The following is a 25,260-nucleotide window of genomic DNA, read 5'->3' as shown; positions in this document are numbered from 1 at the left end:
TCCACCATAGACCAAGAGGAGCAAAATAATTTCTTCTCTGACATCCTCTTTACACCAATAGGAAGGCGTATAGACTGTCAGCAGACTCCTAGATGTTATGACCATGTATAGGCATCAGATTGAAAAGAGCATAGATTTCTGACATTTCACTTCCTGGTCAGGAAAAGTGCTGCAAAAGGACTTCTGTTTCACTCAGAGAAATAATTCCAACTCTTTTAGAAACTAGAAAGTGTTTTCTATCCAAAAAGAATAATAATATTCATATTGTACAAGCAAGATTTGAGTAGGAGGCCGTTTGAAATGGCCACCTCTTCCAGGTTACTCAGTGCTGCCAGTTGCAGCCATAAGAAGTTAATGTAACACCAGTGACATTTGAATTCCCTCTCTAGCCTTAGCTCTTGACGTAGGTAGGCAGAGGTTGGCACTGGCTCAGTGCCATTAGGTTGGTGATCAGAGATGAATTGTGATGGATGGCAAACAATGTTTTCCCTTGTATACTCTGCACAGATGTGTTTATGGGTTTTTCATCTGAACATCAGATTAGAGGAATGATAAGATTTGAATCCCAACTACAGAATGGTATTTTTGCCTTTCAGCCAGCATAGTGACAGGGCTCGGGAATCCATTTAGAGATTTGGATGAAAACATTGATCTGATGTACCATTGGCACACACACACAGGAAAAAATGGACTGAACAAGGAGGGAGAGAGTGGAGGAGTGTCCCATGAGAGAGCTGCATTAGGAGAGCGTTCTCCCTGCCTGTGAACTCCTGGAGACACACGTCTGCTGTCGTGTTCTTGTTTGTGTGTGTATTTGTGTCTGAGTGCCTTTGTGTGTACACTCAAAGAGAACAGCTTTGAGGTGCATTCGCCAAACCTTCTTTTCCTCAATAACTACACCCTCTCCGATGCCTTCTACTCCCCAGACAATGGGAGAGATAGAGGGATTCTGACTGATAGAGGAGGACGATGGGCTGTAATTCAGCGTTATCACCCTAGTGACATTAATTTATTATTAGCCAGTCTATTAGAATAATGCACTACTGGGAACACAGCCTACTAATAATGATGGACCACATACTCTGTTTTGATCTCCATTAACTCAGTTCGCGAAGCCTCTTTTAGCAGCCGTTATATAACAATTTCAATGATAATCCAGTAAATGCGCAAAGGTGCTTCAATGAAATGAAGTTACCTCATGCTTTGCTCAGACTCTATAGGTCTTCAAACCAATCTATCTCAATGTCAGCTGACTAATCAGCTAATCAGCAATGGCATCTACTAATCCACCAGTCTTTGAATTTGTGACGATGTCACCACTGTCACAACATGTAAAGGCCCAACATGACTTACTCTAAGTGTCCCTTTTAGTAGTGAGAAATTAGCATTAGCTTTCCTTCCCCAGGCCGTGTTGGTTAGCATGGTCCAGAGGTTAGAGTCATTAAAGCTCCGGTGTCTAGGACAGCCTAATTATGGGCTTGATGCTAAACAAGCCCATAATTACTGTACATTTTTGAAAACATCCCTGGCTTTACATCCTGTTGGTGACAGGAAAGGAAGGAGTTCTGAGGAACTTCTGTTCACAGCAACGGTATTAGCGGAATAACATCTCCCAGTGTGTGGATGAAAGAGTACCTGAGTGGCACCACCTAATTGGTCCCTTTCATAATCAATCCGTGCTAATTAGTGAAGTTGCGTTAAATCACAGCTCTGTTGGTTTAACACCAACTTTGATTTAGGCGTGATCTACTCCCCGATTGCTTATTTAAATACTAGCTTGTCTGTTCAGCTTCCCACAATACTATGAATCTATTTGCTTGGTTTCCGAGTGCTGATTTTGCCACCGGTTTGAATCGTCGTTGTGTACCCAATGGATCTGATAGCCCCGGATTAGGATTAAATCATACCATTAATGTTATATTTGTGCCTGAGCAGTCCATTGCAGGCCTCGATAACAGTCTCATTTGCCCCCCTGGCACACGAAAGCACAGCGGAAGTGCCAATCAGGCTTATGTCCCAGTCTAATCTTGGCAGAGCGAGTGATCAAAATCTGTGCCATGCTTTGTTGAATGCTCACCAACCGAAAAGCAAGCATCAAACACAGACAACAACATTGTACACTGTACACTGAAGCAGAACAGAAACAAGGCACAACAGCAATGTGTTTTTTTCATAACCTCCTTTTACGCATGTTGGCACAGCTGTGGGAGATAGCACCATTTCTTTATGCCAATCTGGTAGCATTGACAACACACACACACACAGCACTTACACTACCGTTCAAAAGTTTGGGGTCACTTAGAAATGTCCTTGTTTTTGAAAGAAAAGCACATTAAAATAACATCAAATTGATCAGAAATACAGTACAGACATTGTTAATGTTGTAAATGACTATTGTAGCTGGAAACGGCAGATTTATTTTAATGGAATATCTACATCGGCGTACAGAGGCCCATTATCAGCAACCATCACTCCTGTGTTCCAATGGTGTTAGCTAATCCAAGTTTAGAATTTTACAAGGCTAATTGATCATTGGAAAAACCTTTTGCAATTATGTTAGCACAGCTGAAAACTGTTTTTTTTTTAATTAAAGAAGCAATAAAACTGTCCTTCTTTAGACTAGTTGAGTATCTGGAGCATCAGCATTTATGGGTTTGATTACAGGCTCAAAATGGCCAGAATCAAATAACTTTCTTCTGAAACTCATCAGTCTATTCTTGTTCTGAGAAATGCCAAGAAACTGAAGATCTTGTACAACGCTGTGTTCTACTCCCTTCACCGAACAGTGCAAGCTGGCTCTAACCAGAATAGAAAGAGGAGTGAGAGGCCCCAGTGCACAACTGAGCAAGAGGACAAGTACATTAGAGTGTCTAGTTTGAGAAACAGACACCTCACAAGTCCTCAACTGGCAGCTTCATTAAATAGTACCCGCAAAACACCAGTCTCAACATCAACAGTGAAGAGGCGACACCGGGATGCTGGTATTCTATGCCAAATGGCAAAGAAAAAGCCAAATCTCAGACTAGCCAATAAAAATAAAAGATTACAATGGGCAAAAGAACACAGACACTGGATAGAGGACCTCTGCCTAGAGGGCCAGCATCCGTAAGTCGCCTCTTCACTGTTGACGTTGTGACTGGTGTTTTGCGGGTACTATTCAATTAAGCTGCAAGGAAATTTCTAAGTGACCCCAAACTTTTGAACGGTAGTGTAAGTCCACATTGGATCCATGTTCTGTTGTATAGCTACATTATTGGTCAGCTGCTTTATGAAATAACCCAATAGCATTTGGAATATGCAGTGAGGGACAAAGAGTCAGACCTACTCGACATGACCATATTAAACCAATCCAGGATTAGGGCTGTTGCGGTGAGAGTTTTACCGCCACACCGGCAGTCATGAGTCATGACCACAGTAAAATCCTATAGGACCGTTGAGTCACGGTAATCTCCTCTTATGCACTGTGGACATGCGTTGGTAAGTAGTATCCAACTGGCTAACGACTGTAACGCTTGTTCTCCTCCTCTTCGTCCGAAGAGGAGGAGTAGGGATCAGACCAACATGCAGCGGGTTTAGAAAACATAATGAATTTATTAAACGACAAACACGAAACAACACTTGGAATAATTACAAAATCACAAAACGAACGAAGACAGACCTGAACTAGAGAACTTACAAATAACACGAAGAACGCACGAACAGGTATAGACTACAAACAAAAACGCTACAGTCCCGTGTGGTACGAACATACAACAGGTCAGGAACGTGACAACGACGATCAGGTCCTATTGGCCTGGTACTCCGGGCTCTGTTGACCCTCTAACCACTCTGACATCAATGCAAATGCCATCGGAAATCACATCAAACACTTTTCATCAAAACAGTATCATGCTTTTAAAACTCACTTCACTGTGAGGATCAATTTGAAGAAAGAAGTTCAACAGCAGGTTGAAACTGAGTGGAAAACATGACCATTGTGGATGTTGTTTCAAAGCCTAACATAACGAAATGGACAGCGCTTTCTAAAGTGATGATTCGTTCAAAACACAAATAGATTATGCATACGCATAGGCCTATTATGAGCCCGAGCCCGAACGGAAAATGTAATTAAAGTAATGATTGTGCCGTTATACATAGCCTACCACATATTACGCTTGGCAGATAAACATTTTTAAAAAACGATATCTTTGGTATATAATTGGTCTACCCTAAATGTAACAAATTGACCTACAAATGTGTATTTGATTTTAAATAGCCAAGTAATAGGGCATTTTTTATATTAATAGACTGACACATTACCTTCAGCTACAGAATATCTCGCCACCGTGCGTTTCCATCTCCTCCCGTCTCTCCTTCATTCCTTTCTCCAGGTGCAGAGAGAGGGGCTGTCAACGGTTACTATCAATGTTCCGGAACAGATTTCACTTGGTTTCCCAAATTAAGCACTGGGTAGCTGCAGGAACAGGGTTGGAGAGCTCATGGCATACAGAGTTTGTGCTGAATATCACCTGTCACGCCGAGAAATAACCAGAGTAGCCTACCCGTCATGAGTGAAAAGAACGGCAGGAAAGTGGCCTCCATTCGCTATTCGAGTGAATACGGATGACATGTATTTTTTTAAATCTTGCATCCGTTCCTGCCTATTTGATAATGGGCAGTTCTACATCTAAACTAATTTCACATATTAGTAAAGACAAGATTAAATTGAGAATAGTCTGATGGGTGAAAATATGATCACTTCATGAGAAAACAGTGTGTGCAGCCTGAGGCAAGGAACTTTCTCAAATCGTCAATAGCCTAAAGTCGCATCATGCATCCCAAAGAAACGTCCCTTTTTCAGGACCCTGTTTTTCAAAGATAATTCGTAAAAATCCAAATAACTTCCCAGATCTTCATTGTAAACGGTTTAAACACTGTTTCCAATGTTTGTTCAATGAACCATAAACAATTAATGAACATGCACCTGTGGAACTTACAGACGGTAGGCAATTAAGGTCACAGTTATGAAAACTTAGGCCTTTCTACTGACTCTGAAAAACACCAAAAGAAAGATGCCCAGGATGGCAACAACAACTGCCCGAGTTACACCAGGAACGCACAATGCCTCCATCCGTGCTCAGACTGTCCGCAATAGGCTGAGAGAGGCTGGACTGAGGGCTTGTAGGCCTGTTGTAAGGCAGGTCCTCACCAGACATCACCGGCAACAACGTCGCCTATGGGCACAAACCCACCGTCGCTGGACCGGCAAATAGTGCTCTTCACCGAAGAGTTGCGGTTTTGTCTCACCAGGGGTGATGGTTGGATTCACGTTTATCGTCGAAGGAATGAGCGTTACACCAAGGCCTGTACTCTGGAGCGGGATCGATTTGGAGGTGGAGGGTCCATCATGGTCTGGGGCAGTGTGTCACAGCATCACCGGACTGATCTTGTTGTCATTGCAGGCAATCTCAACGCTGTGCATTACAGGGAAGACATCCTCCTCCCTCATGTGATACCCTTCCTGCAGGCTCATCCTGACATGACCCTCCAGCATGACAATGCCACCAGCCATACTGCTCGTTCTGTGCGAGATTTCCTGCAAGACAGGAATGTCCGTGTTCTGTCATGGCTAGCGAAGAGCCCGGATCTCAATCCCATTGAGCACATCTGGGACCTGTTGGATCGGAGGGTGAGGGCTAGGGCCATTCCCCCCAGAAATGTTCGGGAACTTGCAGGTACCTTGGTGGAAGAGTGGAGTAACATCTCACAGCAAGAACTGGCAAATCTGGTGCAATACATGAGGAGGAGATGCACTGCAGTACTTAATGCAGCTGGTGGCCACACCAGATACTGACTGTTACTTTTGATTTTGATCCCCCCTTTGTTCAGGGACACATTTTTCAATTTCTGTTAGTCACATGTCTGTAGAACTTGTTCAGTTTTATGTCTCAGTTGTTGAATCTTGTTATGTTCATACAAATATTTGCACATGTTAAGTTTTCTGAAAATAAACGCAGTTGACAGTGAGAGGACATTTCTTTTTTTGCTGCGTTTATCTTTTGATTTCTAAGGCATTCTAAGGTTTGTATCATTCACAACTAAAGTTGCCAAATAACTATAGATCTAGCGTATACTGTAGGTCCTGTTTCAAATAATTACTTGACAGAAAATCTCGCTCCGGAATGGGAAAAATATTCTTTCTATTTAATTCAGCTAAGTTCAATTATATTCTTCTTACTATGAATTCATGCAACCTAATCATGTAATATAAAATAATGGCACTGGACTTATAAGCATATCTTGTCTGCTAAATGAACAAGCCTACTGCCTATGGCATGGCACATAGCCAGATAACATACAGTAGGCCAACTCACATTCTGTTCTTCTGAAATACATGTTCTTCATATCATAATGTTTCTTTAGACCTGCCTAAAATAAATAATGGATGTATTGTGAGGGTGTATATTACATTTCAATATTCAATATTCAATTGATTTATTAGACTTTTTAAAATGTAGATATTATAAAGGCGCGCTGTGGGGGCCTGGAGATGCTAAACGGGTTTCTGTTAATTAACGATCAATTACCGTGAGACCGGAAGACTTTTGCATGACAATAACCGGCTGACCAAATTTTTAATGACACAGCCCGATCCCAGACTAATCATTTATTTGAATAGTGCAACTCCTTCTATACAGTATGTACAGTACTGGAGGTGGGAGTGCTCTTACAATAGAGAGAGGATCAAAAGCAGAAAGATCTTCTGGGTGGCAGAAACCGAGGCAGTTAGAGCCGGCGTGTTAACTCTGACAGCCCTGTGTTGTCTTCTAATTAGACGCACTGCTGAGCAGAGGGAGGAGAGAAAGGCAGGGAATGATAAACAACAGGCTTGCCTTTATTCCTTCCTTCACCTGATTTTATTTTCCACTCTGCACAGCACTGGAAAAGTGGAGCAATTAGATGGGCACACATTGCTTTTTATATATTCCCGTGAAAAGCCTTCTGGGGAGACTTTGGATTTATTTGTTTTTTATTGTTTCTCCCATGACAATACTGTATGTGTGTGATGCTGCGATTTAATCCCATTTCTTTCAGTTGAAGTGGTTACCGTGGGTTTTAGCGTTGAGCTTTCCCAAGGCGATCTGCTTTGTTTGCAGTGGAGAGTGTGTGGTCTTGGAACGCAGATGCAAGACCTAATAATTCCCCGTGATGCAAATGAACAGTGTTATATTGGGAAATAAGTGACTGGAAAACATCTGGCAGAACAAACAGCAAATTAAGCACAAAAATGTGTTTTAATGAAATGTTTTTGAAAGGCTTGTGTAATAGGAATTTCGTTATCAATGGACCCCATCAGCATCGAAGCCTCTGGAATAAGCCACTCGTACTAAATTAACTTTCATGAGACGTTTGAAGAGTGATTTACAAGGCTTGTATTTGGTAGCATGAGTCAGATCAGTTGAACCGTAGTCACCGTTACATTCCCCTCATTGTACCGTATGGCTGTCCTTGCCAAAGTGCCACCATCACTGGTGACAAATTAAAAGTCTGTCCCTAATCACCACCATTGTGGAACGGCCACTCCTCTACGGGTTGGCAAGACGACTCCGCTGGGTCACCATGGCAGATGATTGGCAGTTTGTCTTACAGAATTGAACTGGTTAAACTGTCTTGAAAGAAAAGTGGCCAACTTCTCAGTCGCACATTAGCCCGGTAGTCATGACCTAATAATTACATAGTGTAAGACTAGAATTGAACAACTTTGTAGAATGTCAAACTAACACTCATCTCTTGAAAACGTTTTAAAAGTACATGACTTTACTTTGTGAGTTTCTCATACAGTGTGTACAAATGTATAGTGGAAAACGATAGAGTTGGGATGATGCCAGAGAAAGTCGCTCCACATCTTTACTCAGGTTCTAGATTGGATGTAATTACCCTCTCCAGTAGCACCCAATTACACGTTCCTTATCGTGGCTTTTTGAGATAGCAATTTCCTTCTTGAGGGGTGTTAAAGTCAATAAGCACCATCGTCACCTCAACCTCGGGCGAGAATGAGTGTCTGTAATTATGGTGACATACCGCCATCTCATTCAGGGACACGTGTTAGTGCTTAACACCTCTTAACTTAATTCCCGTAACATATGGAGCAGTGCGTTGATAAACTGTCTGACGTTGGCGAACAGCAAATCGCTCCAGGAGCTATAATAATATATTTGACAGAGCACTAATTGCACTCTGAGATGGTGTATTCTGACATCTTAATCTTAACCAAGTTGCACCATCCTGTCCTGGATAGTTGTGTTGAGCCAGACATAACAGGAGATGGAGAAGGAAAGCCTAGCACCGTTTCGCCACTTTCAAATCCTGGAACTCACAACAAAGAGAATAGGAAAGACCGCGATGTGATGAGAAAACACGAAAAGAGTTAAGAGTGGAGAGTCATCAATAACCTAGACGGTGTATATTTTCTAAGGCTGCCAGAGGAGAATCGACAGTCTCTCCGTGGTTCGAAACATCCTTAGACATAAGAGTGAGTAAAATGCAGCGAACATTATCGCAAGCCTTTGACTCTTCCCTGGCTTTATTGAAATATTCCTTTCTAGAGTCTTTATTTAACGTATATAAATGGAATCTTATAGGGCCATGGATGGGAAGCAATACTAGTTCTAAGATGGAACAAGCCTACTCTCTAGCTAACTGCTACTGTATAACAGTATGCATAACTCCACTGTTTCAATGGGCAACGCGTTTTCCATTCATTTGTATCAATTTTATCACTGTGAAGAGATCTTCACATATGGATTTCTGCCGTGTTTCTATGGCTCAAGAGCGCAAACATCAAAATCTCATTAATTATTATTGATCAATTAAATATTTAGGTTTATTAATTATTGACTATGTTTTTAAACTCTATCGTCACACGACTGATTGGTTGGTGTTGCCATGCGACTGTTGATAGAAATATGAGTTATTTTGACTTGTCATTTATGAGATTGGGCTGTGTCCTGAACGGGGGTATTCCACCTCTGATACCGTGTGATCTCTCTCTTACAGAACGGCGAGGCTTCTCTCTTCGAGGTGAATATCCGTTACGTCGGTGGGCTGCTCTCTGCTTACTACCTGACGGGAGAGGAGGTAAGATTCATCAATGTCTATTATACCCCTCCATTTAGGAACTTGTCTCTTCCTGCGGTTTGAATGATGAAGGAGTTGTGTGGAATAAAACACACACACACATTACATTTACATTTAAGTCATTTAGCAGACGCTCTTATCCAGAGCGACTTACAAATTGGTGCATTCACCTTATGATATCCAGTGGAACAGCCACTTTACAATAGTGCATCTAAATCTTTTAAGGGGGGGGGGGGGGGGTTAGAAGGATTACTTTATCCTATCCTAGGTATTCCTTAAAGAGGTGGGGTTTCAGGTGTCTCCGGAAGGTGGTGATTGACTCCGCTGTCCTGGCGTCGTGAGGGAGTTTGTTCCACCATTGGGGTGCCAGAGCAGCGAACAGTTTTTACTGGGCTGAGCGGGAACTGTACTTCCTCAGAGGTAGGGAGGCGAGCAGGCCAGAGGTGGATGAACGCAGTGCCCTTGTTTGGGTGTAGGGCCTGATCAGAGCCTGAAGGTACGGAGGTGCCGTTCCCCTCACAGCTCCGTAGGCAAGCACCATGGTCTTGTAGCGGATGCGAGCTTCAACTGGAAGCCAGTGGAGAGAGCGGAGGAGCGGGGTGACGTGAGAGAACTTGGGAAGGTTGAACACCAGACGGGCTGCGGCGTTCTGGATGAGTTGTAGGGGTTTAATGGCACAGGCAGGGAGCCCAGCCAACAGCGAGTTGCAGTAATCCAGACGGGAGATGACAAGTGCCTGGATTAGGACCTGCGCCGCTTCCTGTGTGAGGCAGGGTCGTACTCTGCGAATGTTGTAGAGCATGAACCTACAGGAACGGGCCACCGCCTTGATGTTACACACACACACACACACACACACACACACACACACACACACACACACACACACACACACACACACACACACACACACACACACACACACACACACACAGAGAGAAACAGGAAATCTCATCACATAGGCACAGTGTGTAAAACATTTCTCAGCTCACATAACTCCCACATGCCCTTTTCCCAGCATGACCACATGACTGTCACAGACATACAGCGCAGGCACATATCTGCACTCACCCACATGTGATCCTCTGCACAGAGTGGAGGTCAAAGCATGCGATAGAAAATAGCATCTGCCCAAGCATGGTACATGCCATGATGCTCTAGGCTGCTCAGATGAAGTGGGGACAATCCATGCTGATGCCAAATTAATGGAAAACAAATCCAATGACATATGAGCACTTGAGTCGGCTTAATGGACATTGACTTGGAGGCTGAGTGAGTCAGGGAGAGAAAGCACAACATTTCTCTTTGGTGGAATGTTCATGAAATATGAATATATGTGGAAAAGAACAGTGTGTAAAATCAATATTGTCAAAATATATCACCATACAGCCCACAAAGCACTAAGCTCAGTTTTGATTTTTGGTGTGGATGCCTGTTGCTTAAGGTTAAATTAATTCACACACAACTGTCATCATTGGTTATACCCATTGCAATTATTAATGGTTTTACTTCTTGTAGTAAATTGCTCTTTGAAAGGGCATACAGTGTAAATGTTCAAATTAATCAAAAGTTGGCAAACAAATTGTCTGTTTGCCTAGGAAGCTTTCCTCATATCTTCCTTAATTTCTCTCTCTTGTGTTTGGAGATGAGGAGGATAGAATCTGATTAGACGTTGTCAAATGCACTTTAAATTCACCTTGTGAAATGCAAATGCGATCAGATGAGTAAAATTGCTATAGGCAGCCCTTACATCCAGCCCTTACATCCCTTCTCATAGTCTGTCACTCCTCAAGCTGCATTGGAGATCACACTGGCATTTGTGTTTGTTTTCTGTGCCATTTCTCGCTGCTGTAAGTACATATTAGGACATACTGTACAAGGTAACTGCCAATCAGTGGAGGCTCCTCAGAGGAGGATGGGGAGGACCATCCTCCTCAGTGATTTTCAGATGTTACATTTTTTTTACATTTGAAAAGTTATCCTTTTTAGATAAAACAATACTAAATATAATCACGACACCAAATAATTGATTAAAACATACTATTTTGCAATGAAGGTCTACAGTAGCCTCAACAGCCCTCTGTAGGGTAGCACCATGGTATAGGACAGCTAGCTTCCGCCCTCCTCTGGGTACATTGACTTCAATACAAAACCTAGGAGGCTCATGGTTCTCACCCCTTCCAAAGACTTACACAGTCATTTTGACAACTTCCGGAGGACGTCCTCCACCCTATCAGAGCTCTTGCACCATAAATTGACATGTTGTCCACCCAATCAAAGGATCAGAGAATGAATCTAGTACTGAAAGCATAAGATACAGCTAGCTAGCACTGCAGTGCATAACATGTGGTGAGTAGTTGACTCAAAGAGAGAGAATGACAATAGTTTAACAGTTTTTAACAAATACATTTATTCCTTTTTTTTTTCACTTTCAGTTTCCCTTACTAAGCTAGCAAATGCAGCTCGCTAGTTTAGCCTACTCAAACACCCTGCTCAAACAGAGGGATGCTATGTTAGCTAGCTGGCTATGACTATCCAACACAACACTGGAACTCCTCCAAGTCAAGATAAGCTTTTGGTTTTACAAATGTATTGCCACCGGGGTCCGCCAGTGTAAGTGCTAAACTGCTTACTGACTGTACACTGTAACGTTACTGCATGATTGTAGCAGGTTTACTAACATGTTAGTTCTATTAGCTATGTTGACTATGACAATACTTTTGCTAATATGGTGACAACGATGTAGGCTGCGTGTAGCAGTTATGATATTATTTGGTTTGGAAAGGTTTTTTCACTTGGTCACATACAGCTGATGTGTTGTGCATTGACGTCCACCAGCGACGAAGGGAAAAGATGAGAGGAGGAGAGCGCATAGATGCGAGAAGGAATACAAAGTGGATTTTATGAAAGTGAACTGTGTTTACGTGTGATCAGGGGTGTATTCATTCCGCCGATTCTGTTTCTTAAACGGAACAAAATGGATATAAACATACCTACATTTGTCCAATAGAAACTATTGTTTGCAACTGTTGGACTAATGATTACACCCTATATCAACTAGATGCAGGCAAGAGTGTGCAAGGCGGTATTGAATGTGTCACTGTCTGTCCATGCCTCCTCAAATGTTTCTCTCGACCTGTGTGCATCTACGTTGTAAACTTTCATTCATAGGCTAGGTTGTTGCAACCTCATGATGGGCATAGGAACATTTTGAGTATCATGTAGTAGCCTCAACCTATCGCAGTTACATTGAACTGGGTGAATGGAATATGAATGACAGTCATCTAATAGGCTGTAATAGAAATAAGGCCATGCTCATGAAAAAAAAATGGTCCTCTCTCATCTTAAACGTCACTGACCTCCACTGCTGCCAATATAAAGGAAACACCAACATAGTGTCTTAATAGGGTTTTGGGCCACCATGAGCCAGAACAGCTTCAACGCAACTTGGCATAGATTCTACAAGTGTCTGGAACTCTATTGGAGGGCTGTGACACCACTCTTCCACAAGAAATTCTATAATTTGGTGTTTTGTTGATGGTGGTGGAAAGCGCCGTCTCAGGCGCTGCTCCTGAATCTCTCGTAAGTGTTGAGATCTGGTGACTGAGACGTCCATGGCAAATGGTTGACATTGTTTTCATTTCATCAAACCATTCAGTGGCCACTCGAGCCTGTGGATGGGGGCATTGTTATCCATAGCCATGGTAGCCAAAATAATGACCTGCCCAGCATTTGTATACATGATGACACTTATTAACTCAGGAAACACACTTGTGTGGAAACAGCTGCGTTCAATATGTTTTGTATCCCTCATTAACTCAAGTGTTTCCATTATTTTGGCAGTTACCTCTACATGCTACGTCTTGTAATATGATGTCCTAATATGGACATCATACAGTTGAGTGAAGTACAGAAGTGTGTTCTCCCTCACATTCTTCGTTTGAGGTTGTGTAGTGCTATTGGGTTACGGTGTGCCATCCCATTCCACACTGCCTGGCCCATGACAACGGGTCTCCTGGAGCGATATTTATTTGATCCGTCTCCAACCGCCACCCCTCTTCTCCTGCTTTTCCCTCCACACATGATAAGAGAGGCAAATTGAGAAGCCACCTTTTCTGGAAACATTCTAAAGTTAGCAGGAATCACTTTAGACAATGAACAGGAGGGATCCGTACAGGTGTGTGTGTGTGTGTACCAGGGTTTCCGTTGGCTGGTAATAGCCAACCCCGCCCCCCCCAAAAAATGGAAAGCTGCTAAATAAAATTGCCACTGGCCAATTCCATTGCGAAATAATGTCTGTTTTAGCATATTCATTGATTGAAATAACAGTCGATGTAGCACAAGAGATGCTGATGCAGCTCAAACAGCTGTTTGTTGCTACTGGAGTGAAACATGTGCTTTAATAAACACAATCATTGCACAACAATTCTAAAGGCAATTGAGTGTAAAAAAAAGAAAACGAAACAATGGCCACGATTAAAAAGAGCTACTATTTTTATTTATCAACTGGTAATCAAAGCGGGCTTCCCATTCGCCATTTAAGTGCATAGGCAACTAGGCAGGCTTCAGTACGTCACAGATCACTTTGCAATGAGACAACAGATACTTAATTGTTTGGAACTTGAAAATTTTTATTATGAGGAATATCTTACCTTGCTTCAAAGTAGCCGAGCTAAAATCCAACTAAACGTGCAGGCAATTATTTTAGAAAGAATTCCATATACTATTGAAATCAGTATTTATAACGGATATTTTCATCTCTGTCACATGAAACCGCTCACAATGGTGTTTTCCTGCTAATTGCATAATGGAAGGAACATTAGTGCATAGCGGCATTGGCGCGTTTATAATTTGAAGAAATAATTGTTTATCAACATTTTATGCTTAACTTTCTGATCCGTTGCATGAACCTTATTGCTTTTTAACGTTTTTTTTAATGTAGCCTAGGCATACTAATCTGTTTGGTATAGGCTATTCTTTCTAGCACAGAATGCCATCTGACCAATAGAATAGGTAAACTTTTCTACAATGGGGGATATAGTAGATTGACATAGGCTATTGATTTTGCTGTGCGTTACTTGTCTTGTTGGCTGAGGAAAAGTAAATGTGGGCAGTTATTCTAACATAGGCGCCGCGTGGGTTTCAAGTTTGGGGAAGCTAATATTCACCATAAAAATGCATCTTTATATTAAAGCATTCCATGCATCCTCGCATTTGCAGACTTATGTAAGATAGCCTACTATTCCTAATGTGATTATTAGATCGGATAGTCAAGATTTAGGCTACTCTAAGCCACTATGCACTATGCGCTGCATTAAATAGTACTTTTTGAAAACAGTGATCGAATAGTCTTTTTTGAGAACAGTGATCGAGTCACTGTTCTCAAAAAAAGACTATTCAATGCAGAGCATATATAACTCGATTACTGTTCTCAAAAAGTACTATTTAATGCAGCGCGGAGTGGCTTAGAGTAGGCCTAGGCTATATCAGGTCGCCCACATTTCTTGTCCTTTGCCCAGGAAAATGTTGGCCTTTTACAAACACATTTTATGCAATTCTCTTACACTTTTTATGACTGGAGACAGTAGAATAGTGTCCTAAAATGACAGGGTAGCCAACTCTCCTCACACTGACAAACAGATCAATAAAAATATCCATATGTTAGGCCTACGAAAGCAGAGACAAATACAATATGACCTCCATCTAATCTGGAGGAGAAAATGATTGTCCTAGAAAAACAACCAAGTGGCACTGACCCAATGATAAAGACAGTGAATTGTGCACACTCATCTGGGATATGGCCCATTTTCTCCACTTGTGGGCTCAATTTAAATTTAGATTTTTTTTAAATAAAAGACAAACAGTTTTTCCACAATTGTATTTTTACATTTTGGAGATATGCTTGCCTGGGTCTCTCTGCTTTTCACTGACAGTCACAACTCAATAATCATCTATTTGGTATTTGCCGCGCACTCTTCCGAAATGTAATGCCCTATGCAATTTTTTTATTAAAGAAGCTAATGATCCTCTGTGGCCAAATCATGCTTTCTGGTGTAGTAGCCTATTTTGAATTATTTTATTTATTTCTGTATAGACAGGAGTAAGCTAATATGGCTATATCATTTTGGCAATTTAATTAACAGTCAGTATCTGGTGTGGCCACCAGCTGCATTAAGTACTGCAGTGCATCTCCTCCTCATAGACTGCACCAGATTTGCCAGTTCTTGCTGTGAGATGTTACCCCACTCTTCCACCAAGGCACCTGCAATTTCCCGGACATTTCTGGGGGGAATGGCCCTAGCCCTCACCCTCCGATCCAACAGGTCCCAGATGTGCTCAATGGGATTGAGATCCGGGCTCTTCGCTGGCCATGGCAGAACACTGATATTCCTGCCTTGCAGGAAATCACGCACAGAACGAGCAGTATGGCTGGTGGCATTGTCATGCTGGAGGGTCATGTCAGGATGAGCCTGCAGGAAAGGTACCACATGAGGGAGGAGGATGTCTTCCCTGTAACACACAGCGTTGAGATTGCCTGCAATGACAACAAGCTCAGTCCAATGATGCTGTGACACACCGCCCCAGATCATGACGGACCCTCCACCTCCAAATCGACCTCCAAACCCGCTCCAGAGTACAGGCCTTGGTGTAACGCTCATTCCTTCGACAATAAACGCGAATCTGACCATCACCCCTGGTGAGACAAAACCCCGACTCGTCAGTGTAGAGCACTTTTTGTCAGTCCTGTCTGGTCCAGCGACGGTGGGTTTGTGCCCATAGGCAACGTTGTTGCCAGTGATGTCTGGTGAGGACCTGCCTTACAACAGGCCTACAAGCCCTCAGTCCAGCCTCTCTCAGCCTATTGCGGACAGTCTGAGCACTGATGGAGGGATTGTGCGTTCCTGGTGTAACTCGGGCTGTTGTTGCCATCCTGTACCTGTCCCGCAGGTGTGATGTTCGGATGTACCGATCCAGTGCACATGTTGTTACACGTGGTCTGCCACTGCGAGGACGATCAGCTGTCCGTCCTGTCTCCCTGTAACGCTGTCTTAGGCGTCTCACAGTACGGACATTGCAATTTATTGCCCTGGCCACATCTGCAGTCCTCATGCCTCCTTGCAGCATGCCTAAGGCACGTTCACGCAGATGAGCAGGGACCCTGGGCATCTTTCTTTTGGTGTTTTTCAGAGTCAGTAGAAAGGCCTCTTAAGTGTCCTAAGTTTTCATATCTGTGACCTTAATTGCCTACCGTCTGTAAGCTATTAGTGTCTTAACGACCGTTCCAGAGGTGCATGTTCATTAATTGTTTATGGTTCATTGAACAAGCATGGGAAACAGTGTTTAAACCCTTTACAATGAAGATCTGTGAAGTTATTTGGATTTTTCGAATTATCTTTAAAAGTCAGGGTCCTGAAAAAGGTATGTTTCTTTTTTTGTTGAGTGTAGTACTCTAAATACACCAATTCATGTTGTTAAATCCAAAAGAATACACCATTCGGAACTTTAAAGCCAATTATCTCAGAAACAGCTTTTTGCAGATGGAACCTTATAGTCACAAGCTCTCGAAATGTTGTCTCTGCAGCATGAGTTTATTACGGGACAGCAGAACCAGTTTCACTGGAGGACATTCTGCAGCCCCTGATGGTAAATTGATGTTGGAGAACAATGATGACTCCTTGGGGGTTGAGGTGGAGAAGTGAGAAGTGTTTAGATTAGGCCAGAGTAACACCCTAACCATTAATAATGCTGTTGGTATGATTGTGTCTGTTGCTGGGCAGATAGAGACCCACGGGGGTCCTTGGCTTACAGTTAGACCACCGCCCCCAGGTTAAGTACCTTGCATAAAGGGCTCTCTCTGGACAGTGCTCTAACCACAATGCTGAATGGTTGTTTTCTGTTATATGCTGTATTCTTCAAGCTCTGTTTCACTCAGGTTGTTCTGTTCGTATACTGATGTACCCTCTTAGAAAAAAGGTGCAATCTACAACCTTAAAAGATTCTTCGGCTCTCGCCATAGGAGAGCCCTTTGAATAACCCTTTCTTGTTCCCTTTTGGTTCGAGGTAGAACCGTTTTATCCTATAGTCGACAGCCCGAAGAACCCTTTGAGTTTACCGTACACATCCGTCCACGACATGCAGCTGTAAAGTTTATTGTACTGCTTGTTCAAGATGTAACCTTCGCAAGGTCACTTGACTAGGGTGAAGTCATCTAAATTCCATTCATTTTGGCCAGCAGATTCTGTAAGTCCGATAACTCTGTACAACTACTCTCCTCTTCATGGACATGGCGATTTCATCTGAAACCCCAAGCTCTGTTAAATGGGGGGCATCTGTGCATGTGCGCGCATGTCTGTCTGTCTGTGTGTGTGTGTGTGATAGTATTCTGAATTGCTCTATTCCCATGCACTCGCACCGTGGTATTCAAACGTTTTCGGTGGGGACCCCATTTATTTTCACCACACCCCACCCCAAATCTAATGACACAACCTTAACATCTGTACATTTGGATTTTCACATCAACAAATAACCTTCAATTCATGACATTTTCATCGCTCTAAGAGAGCCAATAAGTACATTTACTCAATAAAATGTTATTTTTCAAATCATCTTTTTATATTGTCCCATAAAATAATCGGTCAGACTTTACTTGGATAGTCCAGATTTTTGTATCTGTAGATGCTCTACAGATGGTCATACTATCAGCACACTACACTGCTCAAAAAAATAAAGGGAACACTAAAATAACACATCCTAGATCTGAATGAATGAAATATTCTTATTAAATACTTTTTTCTTTACATAGTTGAATGTGCTGACAACAAAATCACACAAAAATTATCAATGGAAATCAAATTTATCAACCCATGGAGGTCTGGATTTGGAGTCACACTCAAAATTAAAGTGGAAAACCACACTACAGGCTGATCCAACTTTGATGTAATGTCCTTAAAACAAGTCAAAATGAGGCTCAGTAGTGTGTGTGGCCTCCACGTGCCTGTATGACCTCCCTACAACGCCTGGGCATGCTCCTGATGAGGTGGCGGATGGTCTCCTGAGGGATCTCCTCCCAGACCTGGACTAAAGCATCCGCCAACTCCTGGACAGTCTGTGGTGCAACGTGGCGTTGGTGGATGGAGCGAGACATGATGTCCCAGATGTGCTCAATTGGATTCAGGTCTGGGGAACGGGCGGGCCAGTCCATAGCATCAATGCCTTCCTCTTGCAGGAACTGCTGACACACTCCAGCCACATGAGGTCTAGCATTGTCTTGCATTAGGAGGAACCCAGGGCCAACCGCACCAGCATATGGTCTCACAAGGGGTCTGAGGATCTCATCTCGGTACCTAATGGCAGTCAGGCTACCTCTGGCGAGCACATGGAGGGCTGTGCGGCCCCCCAAAGAAATGCCACCCCACACCATGACTGACCCACCGCCAAACCGGTCATGCTGGAGGATGTTGCAGGCAGCAGAACGTTCTCCACGGCGTCTCCAGAATCTGTCACGTCTGTCACATGTGCTCAGTGTGAACCTGCTTTCATCTGTGAAGAGCACAGGGCGCCAGTGGCGAATTTGCCAATCTTGGTGTTATCTGGCAAATGCCAAACGTCCTGCACGGTGTTGGGCTGTAAGTCGGGCCCTCATACCACCCTCATGGAGTCTGTTTCTGACCGTTTGAGCAGACACATGCACATTTGTGGCCTGCTGGAGGTCATTTTGCAGGGCTCTGGCAGTGCTCCTCCTGCTCCTCCTTGCACAAAGGCGGAGGTAGCGGTCCTGCTGCTGGGTTGTTGCCCTCCTACGGCCTCCTCCACGTCTCCTGATGTACTGGCCTGTCTCCTGGTAGCGCCTCCATGCTCTGGACACTACGCTGACAGACACAGCAAACCTTCTTGCCACAGCTCGCATTGATGTGCCATCCTGGATGAGCTGCACTACCTGAGCCACTTGTGTGGGTTGTAGACTCCGTCTCATGCTACCACTAGAGTGAAAGCACCGCCAGCATTCAAAAGTGACCAAAACATCAGCCAGGAAGCATAGGAACTGAGAAGTGGTCTGTGGTCACCACCTGCAGAACCACTCCTTTATTGGGAGTGTCTTGCTAATTGCCTATAATTTCCACCTGTTGTCTATTCCATTTGCACAACAGCATGTGAAATTTATTGTCAATCAGTGTTGCTTCCTAAGTGGACAGTTTTTTGAGCAGTGTATATGTTGCTAAGCAACTGCTTGTTAAGGTTAGGGTTAGAATAAGGGTTAAGGTTACGGTTAAAGCTAGGGTTAGGGTTAGTAGATAGTTGAAATGTTACTAACATGTTGGCAACTCCACTGCAATTCCCCAGCAACCCACTAGGGGTCGCAACCCCGACTTTGAATACCACGGCTCTAGCAGGAGTAGGCTGTGAATTCAGTCAACCTTGTGTGAAAATTGAGGTGGGCAGAGTGGAGGACAGGCAGGCAGGCAGCAGGAGCAGAGGCAGTGGCAGCCATGAGAGGAAGTGGGGAGGGAAGTACATTAATTTGTTCAGGAGAGAGAGAGTGTGTGAGAGAGAGATATTATATAGAGAGAAAGATGAAAAGAGAGCAAGATATGGAAAGAGAGAGCAAGAGGGAAACAGAGAGAGATAAAAAGGGAGAGGACAGAGGGGAAAGAGCATTCATATGCCCCTGAAGTAGACAGGTGCTGATTAAGAGTCTCCTCCACCTCTCCTGGTTCACTGACCTAGTGTCAGTTTCTTCCTGTGTCAGTCGAGGCTCCACGTCAGTGGTGTCACAGGAGAATAGGTCCCCCAGCCTCCAGTCCTGTGAGTGTCAATGAATTACCACAATTTCAGAAAGTGTCAGTGCAGGGGATGGAATTTGTCTGTAGCTAAAGCCTTATTTTGTATTTTTTTTACTTTTGCTTCCACGCTGAACACACCATGCTGCACCATGCCGAACACACAAACCACGCCGAAGACACACACCATCACCACAAAGCTGAGAATTCCCCCGTGTTGAATTAGGTTTCTCCCCTCGCAGACTGCTGTTTCACTCTCCCTCTCATTCTCAACAATGCTCTTTCTCATTTCCCCCCCTCAGAGTTTACCCTCTCCACTGTATCTGTCTTACACTCACTGCTATTCATCTTCTCTCTGCTGTCTCTCACCCATCCACTCCATAGAACATATATCACCTTCCTGGAGCTGACCTGGGCATGCCTGTTCAAACGTGTGTGTGTGTGTGTGTGTGTGTGTGTGTGTGTGTGTGTGTGTGTGTGTGTAATATCCTCCAGGTGATTTTCTTTCAGGGAAAGTTGGCGGAGGCAATCAAATTAATATCAACTGCTGTGGTACAAGGAGTCCTCCTTATATCCATCAGAATGTGGATACAGGGATCTGTCTACTCAGACCTGGGGGGAGAGCGAAGGATACACACTCATGCGAGCTGAGGATAGAGTGAGAGTTTTGACCTCAATCAGACCAATCGCTTCATACTGTACGTTAGCTTGAAAGAGACATCATTGTGCAGTGACATGACTGGTAGGGTAATGTAGTGTGTTGGGAGGGTCATAGGCTGTATGGTAATGTCTCTGTCGTACAGTATAGTACAATCATGGCTAGTACAGGGATATAGACCTCAGCCATGACTTGTGGGTGATTGTAGCAGTAGTGTCCATGGCAACATAGCAACTGCTAGACTACAATTTATATGTCAGATGGCTGGAGTGTTTCCATTGGCGGCTTTCTGAGAGGTCAGACATAAATCATCATTTAATCTCGGCTGTCATGTATTTGATGGGCACTGACCTGATTCCATTCGCACGTTGACACAGTATCTATAGACGTTCATGTTTTTCCTCAGAATTGAAGCTGGCGTGTTAATGTCCTTGACTCTGTCCCTGTCTCAACATGTAATCAAGGAATCCTGCCGCTCTGCCTCTCGCAATATGTCTTTGTAAATCCCAATCCATTTAGACAAAGCCCTCTAATTCACAATTCTCGGATTACAAAGACTCTTACAGTGGAGGATGGCGTGTGTGTGCCTGTGTGTGTGTGTGTGTGTGTGCGTTTGTGCCTGTGTTTGTGTGTGTACGTGTACAAAATCTGTGCATGTGTGTCTTTTTTCGCTCAGCAGCTTAAAAGTCTAAAAAGACATTTCATTTCCTGCAGATCAAAGTGGATCATCATAATCACACAGTAACCTGCTGTGCTCTGTATCTGGGCTGTGGGCTTAGCAGTAGAAGAAAGCTCTCGATTCTACTGCTTCAAACCTTCCTTCTACTGTTTGTATATGTACAAACATGTAATCCCATTCGTGGGACTTCTTACGAGCTACATCATTATATAGTAAGAAAGCATTGGACCAAGAAGCTTACTGTATTGTAGTATAACTACTAAATGTATTATGTATTTTATGTTCCCATGCATTATTACAGCATGCATTTTATGTATGCTAAATCTTGTGTAGACTAATAGCTCAGCTTGATCTATAAACCTCTTTCCGTTCCACTTCTACATCCCAGAATAATTCTGTCAATCATCAATACTGACACACTATTGGGGAAGAGCATAAAAGAGGTTGAGCTGCCATTGATGCTAAGAATTTAATTGGACAATTTGATGTGAGAAGAAAGAGAATTCATACAAAGAAGGACTTTGGGCCTTTTCTCTTCCTCTTTTCCCCTTTGATATTTCACAGCCCCTATCATGTATTTGCCTCCACTCCCTTTATTTTGGACAACCCTTTTTCCCCCTCTCTTTCAATTAGTATTTTTGCAGTTCTTAGTGGTCTCAAAAGCTTTTGCACTGCTCAGGGTTAAAGGACAGTGAGATTTAGCAGGGGCAGGGTTGTAGTCATTAGGCACCAAATGGAGGAAAACGGACTGGAGCAGGGAGGGACTACTTGACATAAGAAACACTAATTTTCGTTTTCCGTTGCAAAACGTTATGCTGCTTCTTGCTACGGTATGCCCTATTGAATACAACCCAGGTTTTCACCCATGCCCAAATGAACCCCAACCCCTATTGAGGAGAGAGTCTGATGAATCCTGTTTCCTTGTTTTTACAAGTCACAACATTGATACCAGCAAACAAAATGGAATCTTTCAGATCATTAGGCTGCCTTTAATGATGCTGAGCTTTGAGGAATCCAGGCCTCTAGCTCTTTTCTTCTGACTCTGCCTAGCCCACATAACAGCCTAGCATTCCATTTTCAAAGCATCATTAGTTGAATAGTCCCCTCACGCACATGCACGCACACACACACACACACACACACACACACACACACACACACACACACACACACACACACACACACACACACACACACACACAATGGCCGTGTCTGAATACATACTTAAACCACATACTATGTTCTCATCTCCGCATACTATTTAGTAAGTATGCAGTATGCCACGGCCGCAACACAGTAGCGGCTCCTGACTGGCTGAGTAGGTGGGGTGGGGCCGAGTGCAGGTGGATTTTTCCTTATTCAACAGAAATGCATTGTATTAACCAGCCTGATAATAGCTCATGTACAATTTGATGAATTTCTCTTTACTCTGAATAGAATTGGAATGGAGTTATACGCCTACTCAGGCTGGTTATAGGCAGACTCTCACACTCAACCTATACTGTAGCCATATAGCATCTGTCCTATTAAATAGAAAAGGACTAAAGATGGATAAAGTAACATTTGTTTCCTTTGGAACATATTTATTAGTGAAACCAAAGTGCTGTAACATTTATAAATTCAATCAAATAGCCTAGTACACACCAAGACTTTTAAAATGTTCAAATTAAAAAGCTATTACACAGAAAAACGTGGACAGTCGAGTTCATCGCAAATTCAGAACCCCTGGACAGCAACATAATAAACTAAAGCACCGATCATTGGGAACGAGGTCATAATGACTGCAAACGCTTGATCCAAATAACTCAATAATTAAATAGTTAGCCTAGCCTACACCACTAAAACAATCCATATGCCCTGTTCAAATCAAAAGCCTGATTAGCATCACATAAAAAAATGTAGCTACATCTCGAGTCCCCGGTGTAGACACATACAGAAATGAAAATATGTTTTAGTGTTTCGTTTAAAAGCTCTGACGAAGGCCAAGAGAACAAGAAACACTTTCCAATGAGAAATCCAAAATACTTAATTTTTTCCGCATACTCAAAACGGCCTACTATTTAAGACGCAAGTATGGGTATTCGGACACGGCTACTATCTCTGTCGCTCTTTGAGCTGAGCACTCAGGCCATCAAGCTGAAGTGAACTACTGGCTAGTAATGAGTCCACACCTGGATTGACCAGTCACGTCCCCTTTTTCCAGAGGAGCAGTAGTTTTTGGGCCGACTACAAATCCTCCACTCTGTTTGTCAGTTAGCCTGGCATCTTTCCTTCAGGCTGCCCATGTATTCCCTCCAATTAAAAATACATTAAAGTGCTTAATGAGGAGAAATGGGGGGTTTTTCCTCAGAGGAAGAATTGTTCAGAGAAGTCAGTTTTAAACCTTACAGCAAATGATGGAGAGCTGGAAAAGAAAGCGAATCTATTTCTCATGTTGAGTGCAACTTTAACATGTGTTTGAGTGGGAGTAGAAAAAAAGAAAACTGACGCAATGGAAAATATAGCCTCTGTAGCCTGTAACCTACCCTGCGCATTCTGTAGGCTACCCTGCGTATTCTGTAGGCTACCCTGCACATTCTGTAGGCTACCCTGCACATTCTGTAGGCTACCCTGCACATTCTGTAGGCTACCCTGCACATTCTGTAGGCTACCCTGCACATTCTGTAGGCTACCCTGTATATTCTTTAGGCTACCCTGTATATTCTTTAGGCTACCCTGTATATTCTGTAGGCTACCATGTGTATTCTGTAGGCTACCATGTGTATTCTGTAGGCTACCCTGTGTATTCTGTAGGCTACCCTGTATATTCTGTAGGCTACCCTGTATATTCTGTAGGCTACCCTGCATATTCTGTAGGCTACCCTGCATATTCTGTAGGCTACCCTGCATATTCTGTAGGCTACCCTGCATATTCTGTAGGCTACCCTGTATATTCTGTAGGCTACCCTGTGTATTCTGTAGGCTACCCTGTGTATTCTGTAGGCTACCCTGTGTATTCTGTAGGCTACCCTGTGTATTCTGTAGGCTACCCTGTATATTCTGTAGGCTACCCTGTATATTCTGTAGGCTACCATGTGTATTCTGTAGGCTACCCTGTGTATTCTGTAGGCTACCCTGTGTATTCTGTAGGCTACCCTGTGTATTCTGTAGGCTACCCTGTGTATTCTGTAGGCTACCCTGTATATTCTGTAGGCTACCCTGTATATTCTGTAGGCTACCATGTATATTCTGTAGGCTACCCTGCATATTCTGTAGGCTACCCTGCATATTCTGTAGGCTACCCTGCATATTCTGTAGGCTACCCTGTATATTCTGTAGGCTACCCTGTGTATTCTGTAGGCTACCCTGTGTATTCTGTAGGCTACCCTGTATATTCTGTAGGCTACCCTGTGTATTCTGTAGGCTACCCTGTGTATTCTGTAGGCTACCCTGTGTATTCTGTAGGCTACCCTGTGTATTCTGTAGGCTACCATGTGTATTCTGTAGGCTACCATGTGTATTCTGTAGGCTACCCTGTGTATTCTGTAGGCTACCATGTGTATTCTGTAGGCTACCATGTGTATTCTGTAGGCTACCCTGTATATTCTGTAGGCTACCATGTGTGTTCTGAACAGAAACAAATGTACAGCACTGTTTAGTTTTACGACAACAATAAACCCCCTTCAAAGTATGGCCCCTTAGCTTTCATAATTAAGAAAAAGGATTGTAAAGTGTATTTTTATAGGCCACAGTATATAACAGTCTTTGTGGGTCAAAGGCCACAGCTTTAAACAGTGTATGGTATTGATCCTGGTGGCTTTGGCTAGTGATCTATGTCTTCCAGGGAAAAGGCTTTCTCCATAGTGGGGAGATTGTGGTTTATTTGTGACTGAAGAGATTAAGATGTTAGGTCACAGACAGACAGACAGACAGACAGACAGACAGACAGACAGACAGACAGACAGACAGAGAGACAGAGAGACAGAGAGACAGAGAGACAGAGAGACAGAGAGACAGAGAGACAGAGAGACAGAGAGACAGAGAGAGAG

The 25,260-nt window shown here is 43.2% G+C and overlaps 1 protein-coding gene across 2 annotated transcripts in view; it reads left to right on the top strand.

Annotated features, from left to right (window-relative positions):
• The window catches only part of LOC120048341 (mannosyl-oligosaccharide 1,2-alpha-mannosidase IA), a 223,700-nt gene that overhangs the window by 150,285 nt on the left and 48,155 nt on the right, over nucleotides 1-25,260 (top strand). For both annotated transcript variants that reach the window (XM_038994235.1, XM_038994236.1), the window contains exon 4: nucleotides 9,037-9,117. In XM_038994235.1, the coding sequence (XP_038850163.1) occupies nucleotides 9,037-9,117 (81 nt within the window). The remainder of the gene's footprint in view (nucleotides 1-9,036; nucleotides 9,118-25,260) is intronic.

Source organism: Salvelinus namaycush, chromosome 5 (genome assembly GCF_016432855.1).
Source record: "Salvelinus namaycush isolate Seneca chromosome 5, SaNama_1.0, whole genome shotgun sequence".
Lineage (NCBI taxonomy): Eukaryota > Metazoa > Chordata > Actinopteri > Salmoniformes > Salmonidae > Salvelinus > Salvelinus namaycush.
Note: the sequence above shows the minus strand (reverse complement) of the source record. Positions and strands in the feature narration are given on the sequence as shown.